At 39.8% G+C, this 19,506-nt stretch overlaps 1 protein-coding gene across 1 annotated transcript; it reads right to left on the bottom strand.

Annotated features, from left to right (window-relative positions):
- Positions 1-1,404: 1,404 nt before the first annotated feature.
- Positions 1,405-16,733, bottom strand: LOC117748124. Its single transcript, XM_034557755.1, has 26 exons — positions 16,619-16,733; positions 16,356-16,427; positions 16,216-16,251; positions 15,806-16,072; positions 14,905-15,201; positions 13,666-13,923; positions 13,045-13,308; positions 12,823-12,933; positions 12,685-12,700; positions 12,500-12,588; positions 12,303-12,353; positions 12,042-12,101; positions 8,180-8,347; positions 7,959-8,075; positions 7,613-7,882; positions 6,520-6,903; positions 6,144-6,404; positions 5,684-5,980; positions 5,040-5,303; positions 3,196-3,459; positions 2,974-3,084; positions 2,836-2,851; positions 2,651-2,739; positions 2,448-2,498; positions 2,187-2,246; positions 1,405-1,843 (listed from the first exon to the last, which is right to left on the bottom strand). Exons 2-26 carry the CDS (start codon positions 16,390-16,392, stop codon positions 1,836-1,838), a joined length of 3,846 nt encoding a protein of 1,281 aa, XP_034413646.1. The 5' UTR covers positions 16,393-16,427; positions 16,619-16,733; the 3' UTR covers positions 1,405-1,835.
- Between the last annotated feature and the right edge of the window lie 2,773 nt (positions 16,734-19,506).

Genomic DNA, 19,506 nt, shown 5'->3' with positions numbered 1-19,506 from the left:
TCAGACCGGAGCAGTTGATGAGTCATTCTCAGTCATTATTCTGTTAATTCATCGTCTCATAGTGTGGCTCACATCATCTTTGCCCTTTTTTAGCTCTTCCTCCATTTCCTTTGACATGTCAATCTTTTTTAATGAAACCCAGAACATCACAGGTGTGTCCCTTTTCCTGTCATGTGAGAGAGGGTCACGTTCGTATGGTTTCTAATGTCACTATTGCACGTACCAGTTGAAAGCCTTTCCCTCTTTTTTATCACAGCTCCGATGTTGTTATCACAGCATCAGCGGCCATCGCTGGCCTTTTCCATGATAGCCTGACCATACACCTGCTATGTCTCTTTAGTAGTAATGTCAGCCTTACTATACATATGCTATGCCTCTTTAGTAGTAATGTCAGCCTTACTATACACCTGCTTGTGTCTGTAGCTAATTACACATCAAAGCTGACTAGGATGACATGTGGTGTTCCCCAAGGTTCACTACTGGGGCCTCATCTGTTCAACATCTACATGGTTCCACTGGCTCAGATTATGAAAAACAACAACGTGTGTTATCATAATTATGCAGACGACACAAATCCACATAACTATATCACCAGGGGATTATAATCCCATACAAGGGCTAGCTAAATGCATTGAAGAAATCAACAACTGGATGTTCCAGAATTTTCATCAATTAAATAAAGATAAAACAGAAGTAATTGTTTTTGGTCCCAAGGACGAACGACTGAAAGTCAGCGCTCAGCTCCAATCACTGATGTTGAAAACCACAAACCAAGCCCGAAATCTAGGTGTAGTTATGGAAATCTAATTATTTTATTTTTTTGCTAGAGAAATGGCAGTCAGAAACACTGCTGGCAGCTTTTTGCTGGAAGTTTATTGATGCATCAAAAGGTCAAACATAAGAAAACAAACTAAATACATCCAGGTGAAACCAAAGTACACACAGGAGCTGTCAAACCATCCATCCATCCATTTTCAATACCGCTTATCCTCATTAGGGTCGCAGGGGCGCTGGAGCCTATCCCAGCTGACATAGGGCGAAGGCAGGGGACACCCTGGACAGGCCGCCAGTCCATCGAGGGCGAGCTGTCAAACCATTTTTTTAAAATATTGGACAAATGCAAACTCCAAAAACAGATTCAATGTTAGAAATGTGGAAGCTCTATCCTCAAAAATGAAAGAGAGGATGACTTTATATCCGCATTATCATCCATTCAAAGTTGTGTACAACAAAGTGAATTGTGGTGGCTGGGTGTGGTTAGGCTCAGCTGCAGAGGGGAGTGGGGGAGTACGCTCAGGGAACGGTACCAGGTGGAGGCCTGATTGGCCTCACCTGGGTCTAATGATGATTGCTCATTATAAGTGTGCAGATGGACAAAGGTGAGGGGTTTTGGGATTCGGCAGAACGCCGGACCGACGCTGCTGTCCACGGGAGCAGATCAGCGGCAAGCACGACGGAGACCGCATCCGCCTGGAATTAATAAAAACAATTAACTAGCTCCTGTCTCTAGTGTCTCTGTGCTAGGGAGATACCACCCGCGGTAACACGTGTGTGTTACATTAATGTACCAGAAGAGAGAAGAAAACTGTATTTACAAAACACTCAATCCTAACATTTGATTTATATGTAATAAAGTGAAGACATTTCACCAAGTAACAATATTAATATATTAAAGCCATATGATGTATTTTATTTAAATGATGTGCTAATAGGTTAACTGTACAAAATACTGTCTTATTGAAGGAAAGAAGTTGTTCACACAATAATTATAAAAAAGACCAGGATGTGTTTTTTCATGTTGTCATCCATTCTCTGGTTCTGTCCATAAAGATGTGTTATTGACCTGGAAGAACGCAAATGAAAAATAGATTTAAGGTTGTTTAAGAGTTACAGGAACATTTTGACATTTTACTCATGTCTCTGAATATTGTTTTAATACAGTTATCTATTGTGTCGCCAACTAATATTTGTGAGACATTAATAATCAGATTTATGTGATATTTATTGGATTAAACATGTCTGTAAAGCAACATGCTGCATGTGAAACAGACAAACTCAAACACATCCAAACTGTTTAAAAGCTCTTATTTACAGTCATTGTTGTATGTGAATTGGTGTCTCCAGGTGGTCGTAATATAGAAATACACTCAAAGTCGTAGTACAAAGTCTGTTGTACTCGTCTGTACCTGCAGCTGTTCCCATCGTCACATTGGAGTAAACGCTCTCCTCTGGTTCATTATTGTTCCCTGTTAGAAGGATCAGATGAATGCATGAAAAGACCATTTTATGTCCTTTATTTAAAGACTGCTGGCCGACAAACACATTTAAACTATTGCATTTTATTTTCATTACATACTTTTTTTTTACTTAAGGAATTGTCAGCAGTCATTTCATCTTATTTTAGTATTTCTAACAGCTCTGTGATAAACACACAGTATATACTGTACCATGTCCAGGTTCTTCAGAGCCTCTGATTGTTTCATAGAGACAAGAATCACCTACAGAGCCGTGGAAATCAAGACAAGGTCATATCAGTCATTTTAACCACATTATATGAATTATGTAATATTATTAAACAGATAAATAGAAATAGAAATGTCAGGTTTAAATGTAATTATACATTATGAAATTAATCAGGATAGAAGCTGACCATGGAGAAGAGAGGCATATTCTCTTTCTTGAGTTTCAACCTGGTTGGTCACCTGGTCTGTAGCTGGGCTCTGATTGGTGCTCTGAGACCTGGTGGACCCAGAACAGGAAGTAAATGTATTTAATGAGGAACGTGTAAAGTACTGCTGTTATGTTCAGAATGAGAGAAGAGAGTTTTGTACCAACCTCACGAGGCGTGAATCTGGAAGAAAAAGACTTTTGCTGTTTTAGAATTGTTCTATTGTTACTACACAACATGTTATTATATCTGTGACTGACTTCTTAGATTGTAATCAATCTAATATCAGAAGGAACAGATCTCACCTTTTGACTTTCTGTAGCAATACAGAACCAGCAGCAGCAGAATAATCAGTGAAACTCCACAAACCAGACCAACAACCAACAGCACGGGAACTGGAGAGCTTGTTGTTGCAGCTTCAGAATATACACACAAATACACATAATCATCAATAGATACACAAGTATGTCTGACTTAAACAAATAGTTTAAACCAACTTATAACAGCGTTTTTAATCTTATACTCACATTTAACTGACAACCAACTCTCTGGTGACGTCAAACTCCTGAAACCTTGTGGTGAATCTCTTCCTTCACATTTATAAAAACCTTCATCTGACTTTGTAACTTCAGAGATAAACAGCTCCCCGCTGGCATCATTTGAGATGAGTTTTTCATTTTTATAGAAATCCACGTTATAAAGAACCTTTTCTGTCCTCAACCTGCAGCTGAGAGTGACAGAATGTCCCTCAGTCACAGGATGGACAGAGCTCACCAGGATGACATCACCGCCTGTGAAGAGAACAAAGAATAGGTATTATTATAGATATTAGGTTATTCTTGAGGCATTTTTTCACAAAAATTGCGAAGATTTGCATACCAGACTAAAACGAGTGTACCTCCTCAACCATAAGAGCTATTTGACGACGTGATTGTTTGACCTGAGTAAAGACAAAGAGCGGTGACGTTTCCCGGATCCCAGCCGAGGGTCGGCGGCTGTTTGGCGGTTGACAACGAGAGGTGCCTCATAACGAACAGGTGAGCAGACGACCTTGAGTTGGACTGTCTGTGATTGGATAAACTAAATTGAGTTGTCAACAGCAGAATAAGCCTCCGTCCGTAGTTTAGAAATAGGTTGTCCCTGATCACACGTAAAGTAATAGCACATATTTCCACTGGGCTTTTCAGAGGGAAAGAGAATAAGTGTCCACTGGTAGGGATTTAGGTAAAAGAATAAAGAGTTTAAATAGGACTAAGGGACGCTCGTGAGAGATACCAACGTCGACTCTTAGACGATAGAAATACAAGTTGAAGTTCGCGGGAAGACGTTGATACCTCTTGTAACTGACCGGTGGCTCAGACGCGGTCAGTTTAGTTTATTACCGCGGAAGGCGAGGAGGGACACAGGGAAAGTTTTATTGTTTTCAATGCACTGTGCGGGTGGGTTTTGTAGATCTTGGTGAGTTTAACGAGACCTGAAAACCGAGCGTATCAGGACACAAAAGTGTGCTGAGAATTCCTCGGAAGAAGTTTTTCGACCAGACTACATCTCTGTGGGGCATTAAAAGGGAAATAAAAGGGGAAATCATAGTCTATGGTACAATGGGTTAAGGAGAAATTAAACAATATTTGTGAATTGGTGTTATAAACCCCAGTGATCGACCGCTGTATCCCTCTGGTACAGTAGAAGCTTCTCTGCACTCAAAATAAGAAATAGCGCCTCTAGAGGTACGAACACTCATACCCCAGTGGGCAGAGAGGGTACTGCACGGACTTAAACCTTTGACACCATCGTGTGGCCAAAATTAGGTATTACAACGACAAGATTAGTATACACTTGTTCCTCACAACAGGCTGACACACACTTTAGCAACCAAACTGACGCTGACATACACCATCAAAACAGCACAGATAGGGAATAATAATAATACTAGTAATGAATAGGTGGTGAAAGTAAGAATAAGAATAAAATACTGATAAGGAAGAATAAACGATGTTTAAGCAAAATTCAAACTCATACACCATCAAAACAGTAACTGAAGGCACAATAATAATCATACATCTTATTGGGCTTTGGTTGTTGAGTTGCGTGTATGGAGCATGTACAAATGGTTTACTTATTCTTGTAGACCAGGCTCTGATGCTTAATATGGTACATGGAGTTATTATATTTGTTATTTATTCTTAAAATACACATGCACACATGTACAGATGCACATATCTGTCTGTCCTTAGAAGGGGACTCTCAGGCTTATTAAACTCATTATGAAAATAAGTTTGGTTAATACGAGTCATCTATAGATGTCAACACTTTATAATAGAATGTTGAAATACTTCATAAACAAATATCTCTTAAATGAATTAAAACTCACTCTGTACAGTGATGTTGGCTGCATTGCTGAACTGTCCTGTTTCAGACTCACACCAGTACACTCCACTAATCCCATTAGAGTTGATGCTGCATGTAGATCCAGTCATGGTTCCCCAGGAAGAACAATATGCCAGGTGGTTATATTTAATAAACCTTCTCACTCTCCACTCAGTAGAGTTTCCCTCACAGCTCAGTGACAGTGAATCTTTGCTGAAGAACTGCATTCTGGGAGGACTCACTGTGAGAGACGCTGCTGGATGGAAATCTGAAAAACACACGAGGAGACAAACAAAGCACAGAAAAATAAAGATATAAAAAAGCTATATGAAAATAATCCTATTTATTATACTTTTAATCTTTTTACTTGTTGGTGAATAAAAACATAGGATTAAAAAGAAAAATAACATTTAAAGTATCTAGTTCATAAAAGAAAAGAATGCATTGCGGTACAAGATTGTATTATAGATTTCCAAACTGTGAAGGTGAAAAGGAGGGTCAAGAGTTTCATTAATGTTAAAATGTACTTAAAATGTTCTGGAGACAAGTTTAGAAAACTCAACGTTTGATGCTGTTTGAGGGAAAATGTCACCACAATAATGACATTTCTTCCTCTGAGCAAGAACATAAAAGTCTGAACTAACCTACCTCCAGACCAGATGAACTGAGGTTCACTATACGAAGAGTAGAACACTGGATCTCCTCTTCCAGCTCTGCACACATATCCTGCTGTGTGCGTCTGTCCATGAACAATGAAGGAGTCCTCTTCAGTCCCAGTGGAGCTACCAGGTAGCAGCTCATAGCTGTAGGACTCCAGTTTGGGAACAACCTGGTACCAGAAGAACCTCCATCCTGCAGATGGATGTTCAACCCTGCAGGTCAGAGTCACTGAGTCTCCAGGACTCGGCCACAATGGAGACACAGTGAGGACCGGCTTGGGTTTATCTGTTGGGAAGACATGTTATGAGTCGTGAGTGGGTTACATGCACCGCTTGTAACCTACATCATGTGTAATACAGGTGTGAAGGTACAGTGTCTTTAAATATATTAACAAAACTAACACGGCAAATATTCTGTTTACATTCAGCAAAATGAAACAAAGACTCACTGGGAGATATTCTTAATGTGAAAGTATCACTCCACTCTGATGAAGAGGTTTCATGGTTCAGTCTGCCCCTACACCAGTAGTCTCCACTGTGTGATGGTCTGATCATGGGGCCACTTGGGTTTCGAGGTGAGCTGGATGTTTCCCATCGATACTCCCACTCAGCTTCTCCTCCGTCCTTTATGTCACAGGTGAGAGTGATGGTCTCTCCGGAGTAAATCACAGGCCAGTCGGGCTGCAGAGTCACAACAGCTCTGTGAGTGACTGTTCACAAATAGAAAAGTTAGAAAAGTGTGTTAGTCTTAATCCTTATTCGCAAATACTCTGTATTATGTATACATTCTGTGTTTTATACCAACTAGCCAGGTTAGTTCTTTACCGGCTGGTGTGCTGTACTCTGTGTAGTAAACTGGGTCTCCACTTCCTCCTCTGCACCAGTAGACTCCTTCTCCTCCTCCTTCTCGTCCTCGTCCTCGTCCTCCTCCTCCTCCTTCTCCTTCTCCTCCTTCTCCTCCTCCTTCTCGTCCTCCTCCTCCTTCTCCTCCTCCTTCTCCTCCTCCTCCTCCTCCTCCTTGTGAGACACCGATTCGTCCGTTTGTGAGGAGAACATCATCTCGTGTGATCAGGGGTTCAGAGGTTTTCTTGCCTCTGTACCAGAAGTATTTCCAACCAGATGAAGATGGTGATGATGAACTCACAGAGCAGGTCAGGGACACACTGCCCCCTACAGGAGAACCTTTGCTCAGTCGGGCCTTTGGTCGCTCTGTTTTCACGGAGAACCAAAACATAACAGTGGTTGTTATTGTGCTTGTGAATTATTATAGTTTCATAAATAATGAAAAGAAATAATATTATACAATATTCTAGGGGGTGCGACAATTCATTGATAAAACAATGCAGAACTCATGTTTATGTTTCACTTATTAACCATTGAAGTTGTTCCTTCAACTGAGGAGGAAGCAGTTATCTTTGTTTTAGTGAATCACTTTAAATATATTAACAATGTTACAAGGTATCAGTGATTTATGTTTTTTAATGTAAATATAATTTAACATTAAGTTGGAGACAGAAGAAGATGTCAAAGTCACTCTTCCTGTAACAAATGACATGTTCACTAAGTAATGAGCACATTTCCCCTGAAGGAGGCGCCACACTCACCTGCTCTATTTGATACATTCATGTTATCACTAATTAATCACAGACTAATTTATCAAAATGGATCAAATGTTTAATGGTTTGTCTTATTATGTAAATGTATTTATGTAAACAGCTGAAGCCCGTCCATCTTTCTTCGTTTATATTTTAATGACAATATTATGTAATAATATCTCCTTTACTCAAAGCTCAGGATTACACGGTTAAACAGCATTAATATACATAATATACATTATATTATATTAGCACTTTGCAGATTTATTATATCAACTCGGCTCATAAATAAATAAGTACTTTTAGTGAACTCGGTCAAATACCTGTTACAGTTATAGAGATTGTATTACTTTCTATGATAACAGCTGGTGAGCTCTTGTGAGCCGCGATACACTGATATCCACCACTGTGGCGTGAAGTTAGAGATTGTGATTTAAGTCTCTTCTTCGGGCTGTTGGGGGGAGATCTTTTTCCATCCAGGCTGATGGAGTAATACCAGTCAGGGTTTTCTCCTCTCCCCAGGTCACATACGAAGGTCACATACTCTCCAGTAAAGAAAGTGGACCTGTTCGGGTCAACGGACAGCCAAATATCTAGAAACAAATGCAAAGAGTGAAATGTGTTTTCTTTTTTTTAATGCATCATAAATTAACTAAACAGGACACTTACATATAATGTGTAAAAAGAGTGGCAATAAGTGGAGAATTGTCTTGAGTGAAGATTTAATAAGAAAGGAAGTTGTATAAAAACCTCGAGCGTGTCCACAGTCGAGGAGAATATTCATCACTAAAATAAAGTTAGAAACGTCATCATCAAATTGAAACTATTACCATCAGGCATTTAAAAGGTTTTCTCTATAAAACTATAACTTAAATGGAGACAGTACTCACAGAAAAGCCCCAGCACACAACACAAAGTGAGTCCCATCCTCACTCCGCTCTGCTTCTGAGAAGCTTTTGTAGCTTTTACACTTTGAGCAAAGTTTGAAACTGCAGCATTGGATTGGACGTTTTCTCCACCTTCTTCTTCAGTTAAACTTCCTCCCCTTTTCCATAAAGCTCACACAACCAAACTGGTTTGACCACAGCACACTATTCTAAGAAAAAAGAGGTGAATAAAGCATCCCATAAACACACCTACTATTTAATCTCTGCATGTAATATTGTGATGTGTGCTGTGTGCATATCTTTGAAAGCATGCGTCTCTAACACTCTCCAGAGTAAATGCGATACGAAGGAAATGTGGTCAAGACTTAGCGGTGGACTTGTGTTGTCTGAAAACACACACTTCCTCTGGTATCCGGTTGATACCAGAGGAAGTAGAAGAAAGCTGCTCAACGATGCCGTTTTTACATTTTTTATTATTTGGATCCACTCTTTTGGCACATCTTCCCTTCACAATAAAAGCTGGCAATCATCCAACTGTGGTGTATAGGAAAGGTGTCTCAAATCACTCAGTTGGTAACGCACTCTCTTCTCAATGTGAACTTCATGTTTCCTGTTACATTTACTATATTTCACCACTTATTGAAGGCCGATCCAGTCTCTGAGCACCAATCCGGGCTCTGCTCCACTTAATAAATAATAAACAGCCTCCTCTTATTCTAGATGTACAATTAAACAATAAAGAACGTATGTGTACGATACTGTATGAATATGAAATGCATGCTTATACATGCAGTAATGTATCAACCTGGGGTGGGGGTCGCGAGATGGTTCTGGAGAAGAAAGAAATATTGTAAATATAATAACAAATTTACATTTACACTGGAATAGTTGACATGACATCGCCTGTACCAGTCTTATCATTTGCGTGTCAGTTTCTGACGAGGGATTTCCGTCGGGGGAAGAAGGAAAAAAATAATAATTCTGAACGCTTCACTAATCCAGAGTACCTGGAGCACATTGGACAACATGTATCACACATATATATTAATACTGTAAATGTCTGATGTTAATTTACATTAACTTTCTGCGCCATCAAACAACAAAAAGTGTGACCAGTCAACTTAAAGTTGTTCTGTAAAAGAGAAAAAAAAGAGGAGGTTGAAATGTACAAAAGCCTGCGTGTGACATTTCATTTTGCAGCCAGGATCTTGGTGAATATCGTGGTTTGTATTTAAGTCTTTAATTTTTATACAACAAGCAAAACACTCTTAATCGTTTTTAAGCGTCGCGGTTTGCTCCTCATCCGTTTCACATATTCACATCGAGCAACAGCTGCAGTGGTGAATACAGGACTCTATATGCAGAGACTTTAAGGATGCAGTAATATCATATTTACATAGCTGTGATCTATTCCTGTTTAATTAGATTAAATCATGACCAGGTCAAATACTTTATAAGGGAAATATACAACTGGGAGACAACATGTGGAAGGTACTAAGCTTTAAGATTCTTAACTGTAGTTTAGTAAGTATTTTAAAGGGCCATTTTAATTGTTAAAAACATGAATCTTATGAATAGAATGTGTGGAAATGTGTTCCTAGTAATCTTATCGAATAATATTTTTTTTGCTAAAGAAATGGCAGTCAGAAACACTGCTGGCAGCTCAGTGCTGGAAGTTTATTGATGCATCAAAAGGTCAAACATAAGAAAACAAACTAAATACATCCAGGTGAAACCAAAATACACACAGCACCTGTCAAATCATTTTTAAAAATGTTGGACGAATACAAACTCCAAAAACAGATTCAATGTTATAAATGTGGAAGCTTTATATCCGCATTATCACCATAGTACTGAAGCTCAAAGATTTCACATTTGTTTCTGCTTTTTAAACCAGCCTCCATTCAAAGTTGTGTACAACAAAGTGACTGTACCAGAAGAGAGAAAAACACTATATACAAAACACTCAATCCTAACATTTGATTTATTACATGTAATAATGTGAAGTCTTTTCACAAAGTAAAACTGAATATTAAAGCTATATGATGTATTTTCCTTAGATTATGTGCTAATAGGTTAACTATGCAAAATACTGTCTCATAGAAGGAAAGAAGAAATTCACACAATGATTATAAAAAAAAAAAGACAAGGATGTGGTTTTTCATATTGACATCCATTCCACTGGTTCTGTCATTAAAGGTGTGTTATTGACCTGGAAGAAAGCAAATGGAAAAGAGATGTAAGGTTATTTATGTCAGGACCCTCGTCTGACCCATTGAGTGTTAACCTCTGTTTCCCCCCAGTCTCCCCCGTGTGTTTTGTTATGCCATGTGTTCTTTTTCTCGGGCCTCCCTCCAGACACCTCCCATGGCCACATCCCTGATTGGTACACAGCTGTGGACAATCTGGCTCCTTACCACCGGTAGTATATCAACCCTGGCCAAACGGGGGCGCTGGCCAGTCGTGGTTGGGATACTGGTGAGCGGAGCCAAGCCTTCGCTCAACCCCCTACCAAGACTGTTGTTGCCTGTATCTCTCTCTTTGCACTCTTGCCCTCTCTCTCTCTCTTTCTCTCAAATGTGGTGGACCCTGGAGTGGAACAAAATGTCACAGACACAGAATCTATAGCCAGAGTCCAGATTCCCTTAGGGACGCTCGAGTGTCCGCTAGTGGTCACTTCCCTAGACGGCAGCTTCCTGGTCAGAATCACCCACCGGACCCGGCCGCTTCATCTCATCCTCTCCGATAACCACAGCGAGAGTCTTCAGTTTTATGTTTTTCCTCAAAACCGCCTAGTTCTGGGCCTCCCTTGACCTCCGCAATGCATACCACTGGGTGCACATCCGAGCAGGGGATGAGTGGAAAACAGGGTTCAACACCCGCCTCGGTCACTTCGAGTACTTGGTCATGGCGTTTGGACTAACCAACGCCCCCGCAGTATTCCAGGCATTGGTAAACAACGTACCCCCTGAACTGTTTTGTATTTGCGTACTTAGACGACATCCTCATCTATTCAGTGGACCTTCAGGAGCATCAGCGCCACGTCCGGATGGTCCTCCGGCGCCTACTAGAGAATAAGCTGTCGGTGAAGGCAGAGAAGTGTGAGTTCCATGTGAACCTCAGCTCAGTTCCTGGGGTTCATCATCGAGAAGGGTCAAGTGAGGACGGATCCGGAAAAAGTCGAGGCTGTCACACAGATCAAACCAGTGTCCACCAGTGCCCTCCGGCCAGACCCCCAGCACCCGCACGACTCATTGACGGAGGCCCATACGGTCAACAGACTTTTGGATGCTCGCCGTCGGGGTTTCCGATACCTCGTGGACTGGGAGGGATACGGTCCGGAGTAACGCTCATGGGTGCCCCTCTCTAGGATAACTTGACCCCACGCTAATTCAGGATTTCGGTCGGCTGCATCCAGACAAGATGGGCAGATCGCCTGGAGGCTCCCGTTGAGGGAGTAAATTGTCCTTTGACTATTCGTGGACTAGATCTCTCTCCTCTCCGGGTGTATCCGTTCCTGCCTCCGGTGACGAGCCACGGGACATCACACCGGATACTGTCTCTTGTGGTCTTGCTATTGGGTCCTAACCTTGAACTACCGTGACTATTTAAGAGTTGCAGGTGCATTATGACATTTTACTCATATCTCTGAATATTGTGTAATACAGTTATATATTGTGTTGCCAACTCAAACATGTCTGTAAAGCAACATGCTGCATGTGAAACAGACAAACTCAAACACATCCAAACTGTTTAAAAGCTCTTATTTACAGTCATTGTTGTATGTGAATTGGTGTCTCCAGGTGGTCGTAATAAAGAAATACACTCAAAGTCGTAGTACAAAGTCTGTTGTACTCGTCTGTACCTGCAGCTGTTCCCATCGTCACATTGGAGTAAACGCTCTCCTCTGGTTCATTATTGTTCCCTGTTAGAAGGATCAGATGAAAGCATGAAAAGACCATTTTATGTCCTTTATTTAAAGACTGCTGGCCGACAAACACATTTAGACTATTGCATTTTATTCTCATGACATACTTTTTTTTTACATAAGGAATTGTCAGCAGTCACTTCATCTTATTTTAGTATTTCTAACAACTCTGTGATAAACACACAGTATATACTGTACCATGTCCAGGTTCTTCAGAGCCTCTGATTGTTTCATAGAGACAAGAATCACCTACAGAGCCGTGGAAATCAAGACAAGGTCATATCAGTCATTTTAACCACATTATATTAATTATGTAATATTATTAAACAGATAAATAGAAATGTCAGTTTTAAATTTAACTATACATTAATAAATGAATCAGGATAAAAGCTGACCATGGAGAAGAGAGGCATATGCATTGTTTTGAGTTTCAACCTGGTTGGTCACGTGGTCTGTAGCTGGGCTCTGATTGGTGCTCTGAGACCTGGTGGACCCAGAACAGGAAGTAAATGTATTTAATGAGGAACGTGTAAAGTACTGCTGTTATGTTCAGAAAGAGAGAAGAGAGTTTTGTACCAACCTCACGAGGCGTGAATCTGGAAGAAAAAGACTTTTGCTGTTTTAGAATTGTTCTATTGTTACTACACAACATGTTATTATATCTGTGACTGACTTCTTAGATTGTAATCAATCTAATATCAGAAGGAACAGATCTCACCTTTTGACTTTCTGTAGCAATACAGAACCAGCAGCAGCAGAATAATCAGTGAAACTCCACAAACCAGACCAACAACCAACAGCACGGGAACTGGAGAGCTTGTTGTTGCAGCTTCAGAATATACACACAAATACACACAATCATCAATAGATACACAAGTATGTCTGACTTAAACAAATAGTTTAAACCAACTTATAACAGCGTTTTTAATCTTATACTCACATTTAACTGACAACCAACTCTCTGGTGACGTCAAACTCCTGAAACCTTGTGGTGAATCTCTTCCTTCACATTTATAAAAACCTTCATCTGACTTTGTAACTTCAGAGATAAACAGCTCCCCGTTGGCATCATTTGAGATGAGTTTGCCATTTTTATAGAAATCCACGTTATAAAGAACCTTTTCTGACCTCAACCTGCAGCTGAGAGTGACAGAATGTCCCTCAGTCACAGGATGGACAGAGCTCACCAGGATGACATCACCGCCTGTGAAGAGAACAAAGAATAGGAAGTTTGGCTCAAAAACATCAGCTGGTTGAACAAGCTGCTCTAAATGATGAGGACACATTTCATCGTTTTTTATTGTGTTTTACAGATTCATAAAGTAGCCATTTTGAAAACGATGGCCCTTTGGAAATGTACATGGTCACATCTACAGCTATAATTAATGTTAAATATATTGGGCCAATGTCAATTTAGTGGCAGTGTGATACAGAATGGTATAGAAAGGGCAAAAACTCTTTGATGAGTAAAATAAGTTTGGTTAATACAACTCATCCATAAATGTCAACACTTTATAATAAAATGTTGAAACAAATATCTCTTAAATGAATTAAAACTCACTCTGTACAGTGATGTTGGCTGCATTGCTGAACTGTCCTGTTTCAGACTCACACCAGTACACTCCACTAATCCCATTAGAGTTGATGCTGCATGTAGATCCAGTCATGGTTCCCCAAGAAGAACAGCATGTCAGGTATTTACTTAACCTTCTCACTCTCCACTCAGTAGAGTTTCCCTCACAGCTCAGTGACAGTGAATCTTTGCTGAAGAACTGCATTCTGGGAGGTCTCACTGTGAGAGACGCTGCTGGATGGAAATCTGAAAAACACACGAGGAGACAAACAAAGCACAACAAAGAAAGTAGTTCCTTTTGTTTAAGGAACTACTTTCTCCTCCGGAACGCTTTATCTTTATTTATGGACTTTTTAAAAAATTATTTTGGTTTAAATTGTCCCGAGACAGGCAACAATAAACCTTCCCCTTCAGTTTAAACCTTGTGATTGTGCCTGTTTTTTCAGCTCTCTTGCACTGCCCCACCCTAGGGACATTCTAAGGCTACGAAAGCAAAACGATACCTATATGACCATCATGAATGTTATATTCCATTACTGCTATTAGATCCACCAACGTGCTTCTCACTGCACCTTTTTTAAACGCTGCTGACTTCATGTTTGTTAGCTGCAGAATAACCTGAAGTGCACTGAAGAATAATGCATGGGATGATTCCTTTACTGCCCTTGAATCCCAAAAGAACAAGACCTGAAGAAGAGATCTAGCATAGCAAGCATAACAAGTCATTGTATAGTTGCATTTTGGAGTGAACCCTAATGTAAAAGCAGCCATGTACCAAACTAGACGTCTCCCCCTTACATCTAAAAGCTGTATTTAAAGGTTTGGGGGGAAAGAGAGAAGGAGGGAAATGAATGAAGGAAAGGACTTAAGGAAAGAGGGGAAACAAAAAGTAAATGGCCTTAGTTGCATGTATTGAAATCAAACACGTCTTAAGGTAAATTTAAATTAACCAATAGAAATAATAAATGCTATTCATGAGAGAAAATATGATTGTAAGGCATATGATTGTAAGTCCAACTGAAATAAAAAAAATGTCAATATGTAATGTCGTGGCCTTAAAAAATTGGATTATTTATTTCAAAAGTTTAGAATTAATATGAACACTTTGTGTGTGAAGATGAGAAGGAGGGTCAAGAGATTCATTCATGTTAAAATGTTCTAGAGAGAAGTTTAGAAAACTTGTTTGAGGTCAAATGTCACCACAACAGTTAGTCTGAACTAACCTACCTCCAGACCAGATGAACTGAGGTTCACTATACGAAGAGTAGAACACTGGATCTCCTCTTTCAGCTCTGCACACATATCCTGCTGTGTGCGTCTGTCCATGAACAATAAAGGAGTCCTCTTCAGTCCCAGTGGAGCTACCAGGTAGCAGCTCATAGCTGTAGGACTCCAGTTTGGGAACAACCTGGTACCAGAAGAACCTCCATCCTGCAGATGGATGTTCAACCCTGCAGGTCAGAGTCACTGAGTCTCCAGGACTCGGCCACAATGGAGACACAGTGAGGACCGGCTTGGGTTTATCTGTTGGGAAGACATGTTATGATGAGTCGTGAGTGGGTTACATGCACCGCTTGTAAACTACATCATGTTTTCACTTTAAATATATTAACAATGTTACATGCTATCAGTTACAATGTAAATAATTTAACATTAAGTTGGAGACAGAAGAAGATGTCAAAGTCACTCTTCCTTTAAGAAATGACAGGTTCACTAAGTAATGAGCACATTTCCCCTGAAGGAGGCGCCACACTCAGCTGCTCTGTTAGATACATTCATGTTGTCACTAATTATTCACCGACTACTTTCTAGGATGTGTTGTCCTATATTCATTTCTCAAAATGGATACAACACTGGATGGTTTGTCTTATTATTATTATGCAAATATCTCATGCAACATCTGAACCCTGTCAATCTATTTTGTTCATATATTTATGGTCCTTGGATTACACGGTTAAACAGCTGCATAAAAGCTTTATGTATCTTACAGTAATATTTACACATTATCACTATACGGTATATTATAATAGCACTTTGTCACAGACAGGTTTATTATATCAACATGGCTAATAAATAAACAAATGTTTTTAGTGATTTTGGTCATGATGGTAAAACTCTGTTCACTTACCTGTTACAGTTAGAGACACTTTATTACTTTCTAAAACAGCTGGTGATCTCTTGTGAGTTGCATAACACTGATATTCCCCAGTGAAGCCTGGAGTTACAGGTGGTGATCTAATTATCTTGTCTGTGCCGTAGAAGAGAAAATTAACGCCATTCTTCCTGAATGAGTACAACCAGCCAGTCTCTTCTCCTGTCCTCACGTCACATGTGAAGGTAACAGACTCTCCAGTAAAGAAAGTGGACCTGTTTGGATCAGTGGACAGCCAAATATCTAGAAACAAGGGGAAATGTGAAAATGAGTGATCATAAATTCACTAAACAGAACACATTAATATAATGTGTTAAAGAGTGACAATAGGTGGAGAATTGTCTTGAGTGAATATATAAAAATAAGAAAGGAAGTTGTATAAAAACCTTGAGCGTGTCCACAGTAGAGGAGAATATTCATCACTAAAATAAAGTTAGAAACATCATCCTCAAATTGAAACTATTAACATCAGGCATGTAAAAGGTTTTCTCTATAAAACTATGATTAAAACATAGAAAGTACTCACAGAAAAGCTCCGCCACACAAACTAAAGTGAGTCCCATCCTCACGTCCTCACTGACTCTCTGACACTCTGCTTCTGAGGAAAGATTTTGTAACTCTTAGACTTTAAGCAAAGTTTGAAACCGCATCATTTTCTGCAACTTCTTCTTCAGTTAAACTTCCTTCCCTTTTCCATAAAGCTCACTCAACTAGAGAGTTTATATCTAAAAAGTTACACATTAGATTTAGTGGTGGAATCGTGTTGTCTGAAGGAAAACACACACTTACGCTAGATAGCAGAGAAAGGTGGAGAAAGCCACTGATGCAGTTTATTTATTTTAAAATTATTTGGCTAAACCTTTTTGCACATCTTCCTCTCAGAATAAAAGCTGGCAATCATCCAACTATGGTGTATATACAAGATGTGAAAACAAGTTCAGACCGGAGCAGTTGATGAGTCATTCTTAGTCATTATTCTGTTAATTCATCGACTCATAGTGTGGCTCACATCATCTTTGCCCTTTTTTAGCTCTTCCTCCATTTCCTTTGACATGTCAATCTTTTTTAATGAAACCCAGAACATCACAGGTGTGTCCCTTTTCCTGTCATGTGAGAGAGGGTCACGTTCGTATGGTTTCTAATGTCACTATTGCACGTACCAGTTGAAAGCCTTTCCCTCTTTTTTATCACAGCTCCGATGTTGTTATCACAGCATCAGCGGCCATCGCTGGCCTTTTCCATGATAGCCTGACCATACACCTGCTATGTCTCTTTAGTAGTAATGTCAGCCTTATTATACATATGCTATGCCTCTTTAGTAGTAATGTCAGCCTTACTATACACCTGCTTGTGTCTGTAGCTAATTACACATCAAAACTGACTAGGATGACATGTGGTGTTCCCCAAGGTTCACTACTGGGGCCTCATCTGTTCAACATCTACATGGTTCCACTGGCTCAGATTATGAAAAACAACAACGTGTGTTATCATAATTATGCAGACGACACAAATCCACATAACTATATCACCAGGGGATTATAATCCCATACAAGGGCTAGCTAAATGCATTGAAGAAATCAACAACTGGATGTTCCAGAATTTTCATCAATTAAATAAAGATAAAACAGAAGTAATTGTTTTTTGGTCCCAACGTCAGCGCTCAGCTCCAATCACTGATGTTGAAAACCACAAACTAAGCCAGAAATCTAGGTGTAGTTATGGATTCAGACCTTAACCTGAACAGCCATATCAAGACAATTACAAAATCAGCCTACCACCACCTGAAGTATATATCAAGGATTAGAGGACTTGTGTCTCAACAGGATTTGGAGAAACTTGTCCATGCATTTATTACTGTTAATTCTTTGGAAGGTACTCCGCTTTAATACTCTTAAGTGTAGTGTAGTAAGCATTTTAAAGGGCTATTTGACTTATAAATGTGTGGAAATGTGTTATCTAATAATATTTTTTTTTGCTAGAGAAATGGCAGTCAGAAACACTGCTGTCAGCTTTGTGCTGGAAGTTTATTGATGCATCAAAAGGTCAAACATAAGAAAACAAACTAAATACATCCAGGTGAAACCAAAGTACACACAGGAGCTGTCAAACCATTTTTTAAATGTTGGACAAATACAAACTCCAAAAACAGAAATGTGGACGCTCTATCCTCAAAAATGAAAGAGAGGATGACTTTATATCCGCATTATCATCCATTCAAAGTTGTGTACAACAAAGTGACTGTACCAGAAGAGAGAAGAAAACTGTATATACAAAACACTCATTCCTAACATTTGATTTATTATATGTAATAAAGTGAAGACCTTTCACCAAGTAAAACTGAATATTAAAGCCAGATGATGTATTTTCTTTAAATGATGTGCTAATAGGTTAACTGTACAAAATACTGTATTATTGAAGGAAAGAAGAAGTTCACACAATAATAATTATAAAAAAGACAAGGATGTGGTTTTTCATGTTGTCATCCATTCTCTGGTTCTGTCCATAAAGATATGTTATTGACCTGGAAGAACGCAAATGAAAAATAGATTTAAGGTTATTTAAGAGTTACAGGTGCCTTTTGACATGTTACTCATGTCTCTGAATATTGTGTAATACAGTTATCTATTGTGTTGCCAACTAATGTTTTGAGACATTAATAATCAGATTTATGTGATTTTTAATGGATCAAACATTACATTACATTACATTACATGACATTTAGCTGACGCTTTTATCCAAAGCGACTTACAATAAGTGCATTAAACCATTAGTCCAAACTCAGAACAACAAGAATCAAGCAAGTACAATTTCTTCAATAACGTCAAACTACAGAGTACTATCCGTAAGTGCCATTTAAGTGCTACTAAAGTGCTAAACAACAAAGTGCTATCGGTAAGGGACATTTAAGTGCTACTAGAGTGCTACTACGGCTCTACCTTCCCTATTCAAGGTATAGTCGAAAAAGATGTGTTTTTAGTTTGCCACAGAAGGTGTAGAGACTTTCTGCTGTCCTGATGTCAATGGGGAGCTCGTTCCACCAATGAGGAGCCAGCACAGCAAACAGTCGTGATTTTGTTGAGTGTTTAGCGCGAAGTGAAGGAGCTACAAGCCGATTGGGGTCGTATTCTCCTGATGCTGTACAGCATGTATCTACAGGAGCGTGTTATTGCGGTAATGTCGGCAGTCAGGGAGAGTTGACTGTCGAGTGTCACTCCGAGGTTCCTGGCAGTCGGAGTCGGAGCCAGCACTGAGTTGTTGAAGTTAATAGTCAGGTCGTGGGTGGGAGAGCCTTTTCCTGGAAGGAGGAGAAGTTCAGTCTTGTCCAGGTTAATTTTCAGGTGGTGAGCGGACATCCACTGAGAGATGTCGGTCAGACAGGCAGAGATTCGTGCTGCTACCTGTGTTTCAGATTGGGGAAACGAGAGGATCAGTTGGGTGTCGTCAGCATAGCTGTGGTAGGTGAAGCCATGCGAGCGAATGACAGAGCCAAGAGAGTTGGTGTACAGGGAGAAGAGAAGAGGACCAAGGACTGAACCCTGAGGGACCCCAGTAGTCAGAGGACAAGGCTCAGACACAGATCCTCTCCAGGTTACCCGGTAAGAGCGGTTGGTGAGGTAGGATGAGAAGAGTGAGAGCGCGGTGCCTGAGATACCCAGGTCCTGGAGGGAGGACATGAG

Source organism: Cyclopterus lumpus, chromosome 18, assembly GCF_009769545.1.
Source record: "Cyclopterus lumpus isolate fCycLum1 chromosome 18, fCycLum1.pri, whole genome shotgun sequence".
Classification (NCBI taxonomy): Eukaryota; Metazoa; Chordata; class Actinopteri; order Perciformes; family Cyclopteridae; genus Cyclopterus; species Cyclopterus lumpus.
Note: the sequence above shows the minus strand (reverse complement) of the source record. Positions and strands in the feature narration are given on the sequence as shown.